This window comes from Protobothrops mucrosquamatus, unplaced genomic scaffold (genome assembly GCF_001527695.2).
Source record: "Protobothrops mucrosquamatus isolate PMUCROS unplaced genomic scaffold, P.Mucros_1.0 scaffold969, whole genome shotgun sequence".
Classification (NCBI taxonomy): domain Eukaryota; kingdom Metazoa; phylum Chordata; class Lepidosauria; order Squamata; family Viperidae; genus Protobothrops; species Protobothrops mucrosquamatus.
The window spans coordinates 142,121-152,105 of record NW_015387212.1 but is presented as its reverse complement, the minus strand read 5'-3'; the positions used below and the strand labels follow the sequence as shown (position 1 = coordinate 152,105).

The 9,985-nt window shown below is 38.7% G+C and overlaps 1 protein-coding gene across 1 annotated transcript in view; it reads left to right on the top strand.

Moving 5' to 3' along the window:
• Nucleotides 1–9,985, top strand: part of EVPL (envoplakin) — a gene marked incomplete in the record, with an annotated part of 52,522 nt that overhangs the window by 36,516 nt on the left and 6,021 nt on the right. The window contains 8 exon segments of the mRNA XM_015819701.1: nucleotides 2,318–2,415; nucleotides 3,309–3,490; nucleotides 4,240–4,418; nucleotides 4,576–4,714; nucleotides 5,983–6,176; nucleotides 8,266–8,416; nucleotides 8,959–9,042; nucleotides 9,139–9,249. Of these exon segments, the coding sequence (XP_015675187.1) occupies nucleotides 2,318–2,415; nucleotides 3,309–3,490; nucleotides 4,240–4,418; nucleotides 4,576–4,714; nucleotides 5,983–6,176; nucleotides 8,266–8,416; nucleotides 8,959–9,042; nucleotides 9,139–9,249 (1,138 nt within the window).

Genomic DNA, 9,985 nt, shown 5'->3' with positions numbered 1-9,985 from the left:
TGCTTTTTACGAGCAATATAAGGAGCTTCTTTCCTGCATCTTTTTCCTATCCACTCATTAATTAAAAAGATAAATAAATTAAAAGACATCCAACAGAACCAAATACTGCTGGTGAATGCAGATATTAAATCTGCATTTGGGATTTTACCTTGGATATAGAATGGGAGATTGGGATTAAAAAAACAACAACAGAACGTGGAGTTTCCCAAAGATGCTTTTTCACGAAGCAACTGGACTTTCTTGTTTTTCTTTGCAGACGTTTCGCTTCTCATCCAAGAAGCTTCTTCAGCTCTGACTGGATGGTGGGGTCAAAGCTGAAGAAGCTTCTTGGATGAGAAGCAAAACGCCTGCAAAGAAAAAACAAGAAAGTCCAGCTGCCTCGTGAAAAAGCATCTTTGGGATAACTATGACCTGGATGGCTGAGAATCTCCATAGACAGAACTTGGAGATGGAACTGAGTTGGAATATTCCCATTGTAGCATTCTGTTTCATGGCATCTGTGTAATAATATGCACCCTGAAATATAACCTTGGGCATTTCGCACATGTATAATTTTTTAAAATTAAAAAACAACCTGTATTTTTCTCCTTCCCGTTTTCTAAGCACACAAGTATAAAAATATCCAAGTAGCAATTAGTGGATGAGAGAGAAAAAAAAAAAGGTAAGGGAGAAAGTGAAGGGTGCTACCAAAGTGGCCTTTATATGTTTCCTTTTTCCACTATTCATTTCATGTTTAGTGTTAAAGGCATGTCAGAAGGCAAAAAAAGGGTATCATAATCCTAGATAATAAATATAAGCATTGTAAAACTGACTATGGTGGTAAGGATTAAGATCAGGTGGGCAGATAAACTTCTGTCCCATCATCTTGAAAGCTCACAATTTAGCAAACAGAGAAGGAAGAGGAGACATCTCAGTCTCTGCTTCCCCTACCCCTCCATCCTGCCAAAGGATTAATAATCAATAAAGCATGGCTACCAAGGCAAGTTATCTGGCAGGCTCTGTCCTCTGTACCTCCAACCATTCCCACCAATAAACCCTGTAATGTCAGGGAAATTGATATACTTTACTCAAAAGCATATCTCCTTCTTCTTCTTGTGCCATATCCGTTATCGGACATTGGCGATCATGTTGGCGATCCTGTTTTTATTAGCAGCCGCACAAAAAAGTGCTGCTGAGTTTTGTCCAAACCAGTCCCTTAGATTTTGAAGCCATGATGTTCTTCTTCTGCCTGGACTTCGTTTGCCTTCAATCTTTCCCTGGAGGATTAAATGGAGTATGCCGTATTTTTCTGGGTGTCGCATCACATGTCCGAAATATTCTAATTTTCATTTTTTAATTGTTTTGATGATTTCCCTTGGCTTTCTCAGGCGGCTTATCACCTCCTCATTTCTGATCTTGTCAACCCAGCTTATACGTAACAGCCACCTGTAAATCCACATTTCACATGGAAATCATAATCACCCCAAAACACCCTGAAGAATAAAAGCAGCTAGGTGGCCAAAAAATAAATAAATCCCCAGAATACAGGGAGTTCTCAGCTTACAATCATTCATTTAATGACCATTCAAGATTACAACACACTTGGGGGAAAAAAGTAATTTATGATCAATCCTTGCATTTACAACTGTTGCAACATCCTCAGGGTCCCATGATCAAAATTCAGACACTTTGCAACTGGCATGTATTTACGACTGTTGCAATAGACACAGTATCATGTGATTCACCATTGACCACTTTCCTAGAGGGCTTGCAAGAAACAAAGTCAACGGGGGAATCCAGATTTTCTTAATTACTGCGGTGATTTGCTTAATGACCACAGCAAAAAAAAAAGTCATAAAATCGGGCATGACTCACTAAACAACCCCATGGCTTAGCGATAGAGGTTCCAATCCCAAATGTGGTTGCAAATCAAGAACTACCTGTACTGAATAAAAGTAATATCACAATGACATGATAAGAGTGTGGTGCATTTTATCCTTGAATTAAGATAAGCACTGGTGTAATTCGGCAAAGCAAACAACAATATTGCTTATTAATAAATGCTTCTGGAATAGTATGAGAAGAATCTATTAAAAAAGCATTTCTTACAGGGTTCACCAATGCATAAGTAGGGCTGTGTCATAAATAGTATGCACTTCCAATTATGGATGTAATCCATGTACTTCATTCTTGGGATGAAAATAGATTCTATTTATTCTAAATTAATCTGTAAGTAGAACCTCTGATTGTGTAGCTTTTCTGACAAGTACCTCCTCTACACAAGTGCTGTAGGAATTCTCTGTGCTATGAACACTCTTGACCCCTTTGTTGCGCTTAGGCTAGAAGATGAACTGAACACAGTAAAACAGAAGAGAGCTTCAATCCAGGCCACCCTAAAAAGCAGCAACAAGGAATCGGTGAAACCCACCCATCAAGGTATGTCAGTATTTTAACTGGTTTCTGTTAGAAATATATCATTGTGTAACGATACAGTGTTTATTGGGGTTATTATTTTATTATTTATTATTATTATTATTATTATTTCTTTTATGTTATGTTTTTATTTCCTGTAAGCTGCATTGAGTCACCGTGAGCGAGTAGGCGGCAATATAAATTTTCCAGATAAATAAATAAATAAACGAACAAACAAACAAATAAGTAAATACATAATGCTAAATAAGACTCAGGCGTTGCCCCAAAGTCTTCAACCTGACCAGACTGTGTGATGATATCCTTCTTATAAGGTCACTACTGGAGCAAAAATTCAGAACCTCAGACCTCCCGTGGAAGGATTGTTTCTTAAACTTGAGGTGAACATGAAAGAGTTTAGACACAGCAGTTATTCTGATGGATGAATACATATGTCAGTGGTGGCGAACCTATGGCACGGGTGCCAGAGACGGCACTCAGAGCCCTCTCTGTGGGCACATGCACCATCGCCCCAGTCCTAGGCCTTCAGCTGGGTTTTATAAAAACTTTTCGCTTTAGGCCTCCACTGCCATGTGAAAAAAAAGAAAAAGGTTCAATCAGTCAATTTCAATTTCTCGTGGGGAAAAAAAAGATCTTGCAAAATTGGAATGGATTGATTGAACTTTTTAGTCCCACCCAGTCTGCTGTTACCACTGCAGCCACGCCCACCAAATGGGCCACACCCACCCAATGGGCCACATCCACCCGGCACTCGACGATGCCTAAGTGGGTTTTGGGTTGCAGTTTGGGCACTCAATCTCTAAAAGGTTCACCATCACTGACATATGTGATTGAGAAATTCTGCTTAATGTGGAAATTTTATTTAATTTGGACCATACCAATGTTATTTGTCATTCTAGCAGCAATCAGAACCTTCACTGCAATCCAGGATGACTCTGAAGCGGACCATTTGCTCCATAAACTGAATAAAATTGATAATGATTTGGGGCAAATTAAGATGGACATTTTTAACCGCACAAGATCTCCACTAAATCACAGTGACCCTATAGAAGATGTTACTCAACGGATCAAACATCAGGAGGCAAGTGCCGAAGGAGTTTAACTGCTTACTTGTCTGTGATAACTCATACTCTCATATTTGGCTAGATACTACCCAAAGCTAAAATATTTATATACTGCATATGTCAAAAAAGAAAGGAGTGCATTTGCTGCTGGTGTAAAAAAACAAGCAAGAATTAATGCTCACTGACATGACTGAGTAATAAAGAACAGAGAGAGGCCTTATAATCCAATATTTTTAGTTGTTTGATTAAGATTCTATCAATTCCCCTACTATTTTGTAGAAAGGATCTTTTTCTGACTTTTCTGTTTTTGAATGCTCTAATCAAATGTGTGATTAGCTATCCTATTCATCAGTATCTGTAAATATTATTTTATAGGAAATATTTGCCTTAAACTCTCTTGAATGTGATCAGGAGCCTATTTCTACTAAGTTGGAAAAGTCAAAAGAAGTATAAAAGAAATACAAAAATCAGCATAATTACCCAGTACTAGAAGGACACACAAAACACAGAATACATTTTGTTTTGTCTTGAGTTGGGAATAAACTACTGCACTGTTGGACTATTTTGGATCAGCTATCATTTTGAAAAACAAAATCCAGAATATACTGATTGTTCCAGGTTTCAGACAAAACAAAATATGGAGGCATCCAGGATAGATATTATAAGATAAGACAAAGCTCCATCACCTTGCCATACATATAATCATTGCATTCCATTCAATTGAACTGATGGGGTTTTTTTTAAAAAAAAATCTTCATTTTATCAGGGAACAAACAGGAGAATTCAGATTATAGGAACAGAGAAAGAAGCTGCTCAGAAAGCATGTGAGACCTATCTTTCAAAGAAGCCTGCTGGTACCTCTGCCTCTCAAATTCCTGTGTTGCTGAACAACATCAAGAATAAATACAATGATGTTAAAGTACTCTCCAGGTTGTATGATGAAAAGTAAGTAACATCAATAGTATCTTTTGGCCAAGAATCTTTAGTGTTTCTGTACATTTTAGAGTATTACAATTTGGAAGATATAAGGGGAAGAATGTTTTGTTTTATTGTGCTACTGAAGAAAACAGTCTTAAGAGTGAAATTGTCTCCCGCTCCTCAGAGCCAAAGCAAGTATAAACTTGGAAACTCAGATAGAAAACACGGACAGGATCATCAGCACTTTGGAGGCCAAATTATCTCATGATGGTACCGTTCCAGCTTCACCTAATGCACTGCAAGATCGTGCTAATGAACTTCAGGTAAGAATTGTCTGAAGTCATGTGATGTTGCTCGTCCATCCAACCATCCAATCTCATACTCTTACACTAACAGAATTAGAGTTGATCAACTAAAAGCCCAACTAAAGATCAAACCATTAAGATAAACTTCTTTGTTTGCTTCCTTGTTTGTTTTTCACATTTTTGAACCATCCACCTCCAACAGAGAGGGACTCTGGATGGTATACAATAAAATTATGGACGAATATGTTAGGTATGCCACCTTAAGCTCCTGGAGGAAAGATGGGATAGAAATGTTCTTGTTCAATTTATATGGCTGCCCGCTCATCAATGAATAAATTGTAGTTAATGTTATTATTGCCCAACCTTGTTGTTAATCATTTTCTCCTTCAGTTATGTTCAAAATTAAAATTCTGTATTTACGTTTAAAGGACATTTAGAGCTCACCTAGCTCTCAAATTGTGCCTTTGTACAATGTATGTCACATACATTCATCAATGATTAAAATGGTATACTGGTCTCCTTCATACGTCTAATTTTGTAAAGAGTCATTTAATTAGATGAATAATATATTAAAAAGAGTAGAATTGGGAAATGGGGATACTGCAAAGAACTGTGTCCTAACACTTTTTTATTTACAGATGTACATTTGAGGCCCAGGAAAATCCCAAAGGTATTTCTGGCTGCAAAGTGCATTACAGTTCAGAAAAAAAAAATAAGTTGCCTTCACAAACAGAAACCCATCTAGATGGGAGAAGGAAGAAAAGGCTTTGCCAATCATCTTCCGATAAATGGCTGTTTTATGAGCAGCATAACTACCATCATTTACAGGAGACAAGCTCTCCTCCCTCTGCCCACTTGACAATCATTTAATGAGAACATGCATGATGTGCTCTCAATATTCCAAATATGTCCTTGGCTCAAAAAAAACAGGTTATTCCTGAGGCGAAGCATTTAGTTCCAGCATCCTAATTATAAAACAAGGGACATTATTATTTTCTCCCACAGAGCCTCTTCCTTATCTCTTTCTGCATTTCATTTTTTAATTCTTCCTTTAGCCTTAGCCAATTTTCTATGCCGTTTCTCCCCCCGCAACTGAATTTACAGCTGCTTTCTTTTCTTAAAATCCAGTTATTCGTCTATGCTCTCTTTCCTCTAATAAACCGATTGAAAGGGAAAGCAGATATGACACATTTGAAGATCAGATGATATGAGTAGTAAACAGTTGCACGAGTATGTATTTATGCCATTTGTAAAGTCTCCATGACACGTGTCTCTTGCCTTTTTAGAAACTGAAACGCGATTTAGTGAAACAGGACAATTCCTTGCTCAAGTTAAACCGAAGCCTGAAGGATGCAGAGCATAGCTGCAGTGCAGTGCAGAACAATTTTCAAGAATACTGTCCAGATCTGCCCAGGCAGAAAAAGGAGGTCCAGCTTATTAATGATCGGTATCATATTGTTGCTGACCAGCTGGATCAACGGTGAGAAACCGCGTTGACTCTAGTGGTGGAAATGATGAGTATGAATAGTCATCATTTCATAATTAGCTTTTGTGATACGATATATCTAAAGATCAGATATGGAAGTATGTTTCCCAGAATCTTCTTTTCCCCCAAGACCTCAATCAGCAAACGGAAATACTATAAGTTATAGCAAATTATTTCCCCCTTTCTGGAGCCAAAGAAAAATGTGCATGGCTAGCAATACGCAACATATTTGGTTTTCGGTCTTTCCCATCCTTTCAGTAACCCATGCGATGTTAGGAAAGGATTTGTCTGTTTTATTGCTCTACAGCTTCCTCCTTTTGGAAGCAAAATCTTAACAATAGAAACAAATACCCCAGCCTCTCATAGATGGACAAAAAGACGTTGTGGCTTGAAATCTTGTGCATCACTGCTGATGAAATCCAAAGATTCAATAGCAACTTATTCTCATAAATTCAAAGAGGAAGATTTTGGAAGCACAAGGCACATTTATCTGAAGCATATGTCTCAATTAGAAGGGAGGATAGCTGCTAAATTCACTTATAAACCTGGACCACCAATCTGCCCGTTTCATCAGGTTAGAAAGGGTGGGTGCAACAATCCAGGTCCTTTCCCTCAAATGTTCCCATCTAGTGGGACCCAAGAAACATGCCTTTTTAATAGCAGTCCCTGACTTTCAAGACACCTTTCGCTACAGCAGCGGTTCTCAACCTATGGGTCGCGACCCCATTTGGGGTCGATCGACCATTTCACGGGGGTCGCCAAGCAAGGCTGTCCGCCATTTTTTTCCCCTTTTCCGGTGGGTGCCTTACCTCCCTTGAGCTGGGCCAGCTGGTGGTCGGCCTGCTCCATCTCTGCCACTTGCCAGCTACGCCTCGGCCGGCGCAGGGGGCGGAACCACGCATGTGCGGCGCTCCCGGGCAGGGAATGTCCTCGACTTACGACCGGTTGGGTAGTCCTCGACTTACGACCGGTTTAGTCCTCGACGTACGACCGGTTTAGTCCTCGACGTACGACCGGTTGGGGGGTTGCGGCATTAAAAAGGTTGAGAACCACTGCGCTACAGGATCTGGGCTCCAGGTTCCAACCATTTTAGCCTTCCCAAAAGCTGTAAAGAGCTGGCAGTTCCCACAATCATTGGGCATATGGTGAAGTTGGAGCCTGGGTATGTATCACTGTATGTATTGGAGAAGGTCGGTTGAAGCACTAGGCTTTGGCTTTACGGGCAGTCCTCGACTTATGACCATAATAGAGCCCAAAATTTCTGTTGCTAAATGAGACATTTGTTAAGTGAATTTTGCCCCATTTTACGATCTTTCTTGCCACAGTTGTTAAGTGAATCATTGCAGTTGTTAAGTTACTAACATGGTTGTTAAGTGAATTTGTTTTCCCCATTGCTTGTGATCACATAATCCCAGCATACTGCAACCATCATAAATCATCATCTGAATTTTGATCACACGACCATACAATGCTCATGTATGACAAATGGTCATGACTCACTTTTTTCAATGCTATTGTAACTTCAAACAATCACTAAATGAACTGTTGTAAGTCAAGGACTACCTGTACTGTTCTTTGGTTTTTAATTCTTTTAAGCTACAAGGAGTCGTGTTCTTTAATATAGTGGCCTTGTAAGCCTTTTAAACAAAGAAACAAACAAATATATTGGGAACAGTTGCTTTTGTAAGATAAGCAGAAGATCTTAGCAATAGAGAACTGACAGTTTTTAGAAACTCCCTTTTCATATTCTCAAGAGATTTCAAAGCTGGATAGGAAATTTTTGCAGTTTTTGCTCTTTCTTGAATATTCATACATTGCAAACCATCAGCACTGCCATTAAATAATTTAAAACAAGAGTTATATACTTCTTCAAGATATTTCCAATAGGGAAATTGAAATAAAAATATCAACTGATTACAAAAAATAATCCGTTTTAAAAGCCTTTCTCCGTGTATTGTAAAGGCTGAGTTGATGAGTCTCCTACCTTTACTTTTCTGACTATTTCTGGACTTTATTTTTGTAAGATCTTTTCTTGAAGTCATCTAGAAGTTTGCTACTTAATCTCAGCCATCTTGCTGTGCAGGGAGAAGACACTTTGGGATACCAGCCTCATTTACCAGCAGTTCCAAAATGCCAATGAGAATTTGATATTCTGGCTCAACAATCTTCCAAAGCACAAGATCAAGACCACAGATGGACTGAGCCAGATTAACTACAAGCTTGAGGCCCAGAAGGTATGAGAACATTGCCCCGTGCTCAAATATAAGGATGGAAGGCACATTCCCATGAGGCATCTTTCATGGAGGAATTGATGAAAGAGAGAGATATGCCTGCGTGTAACATTCATATGTGCTTGTTATTTACTCAGTGACTGCAACAGTAAGTGATAATAGTAATAGCACTTAGATTTATATACCACTTCACAGTGCTTTACAGCCCTCTCTAAGCAGTTTACAGAGTCAGCATATGGCCCCCAATAATCTGAGTCCTCATTTTACCCACTGTGGAAGGATGGAAGGCTGAGTCAACGTTGAGCCGGTCAGAATCGAACTGCTGGCAATCAGCAGAGCTAGCCTGCAATACTGCATTCTAACCACTGCACCACCACAGCTCTTGTACTGTAATGTACATGTCTGAAAAATTCACAAGAGCATGGCTATTATAATATATATTACTTATAAAGCAATAACCATAGAATTATTGCTTAAAAATAGGCAAAAATCTAATTAAGCAATAATCTAACTTATCCTAACTCTCTGTCTCTACTTCTCTACAGAGGCTGGCAGATGAAATCCAGAGTAAAGAGTCTGACAAAAAATCAGTGATCAACTTGTCCCGGAATGTGCAGTCTGTCCTCAATGTATGTTTGCATGGTTCTAAAGTTTCCATTTCCAATTAGCAAACCCATCTATCCTCCTCCATTTATATGACTGGTTGGTATTTATTTAAAAAACAGGATTATGAACTTCAGGCAGGAAAATATCGATCGTCTCTGGATCCTACTTTGACTGCTTCATCTGCCAAGCGTCTCCGGGTGACTCCACTCCAAGAGAGCATTCAGGCTCAGGTAAATGACTAAGCCCAGAGCCTGGATTTATTTATAAAAAATACGCTCTTCCTAAATTGCCACTTCATGCTCAGGAAGCAGTTTTCATAATATCAAAGAAGCCCAATTCCTTATAAGTCACAACAATTTTGAAAAACTCTAAACAATTTAGAACATTCAATCTAATTTCTGGCAGTTTAAAATATACAGTTCAGTGAAATAATTTTGTAATATGCTATTTGAAAAAAGAAAAATGTTTGATAAATTAATGAGGGAAGAATTCAAAACTGGTGTAATTAAATAGGCAAAGTTTATCAGGGAAAATTGGTGGCTAAGAGAGTTAGAATTCCATGGTAATAATGTTGTATTTGCTGAAAAATCCTCTGCACCTACATTTTTCTGACACTCACATAAATCACATCTAACATATTCCCAACAAATAGCAGGAAGGCCAAGACATGAAAGATTGGTTGCAGTCTAAATATATTTTGTCATATACTTACCTGGCAGTAAATCCCTCTGAACGTGTTGAAATTTATTTCTGAATAAACATGTAAAGGGTTGCATTTTCTGATGTTTCAAAATAAGTAATTCCTCCACGTTGTAAGGATGCCAGACCATCGCATCCCTAAACAGCTCTTCTATGGTGAGCTGTCTCAAGGAAAGCGATCGCACGGGGGACAAAAAAAGCGATACAAAGACACGCTGAAAGCATCTCTCAAGTCCCTGGATATCGATACCATCTCTTGGGACTCTC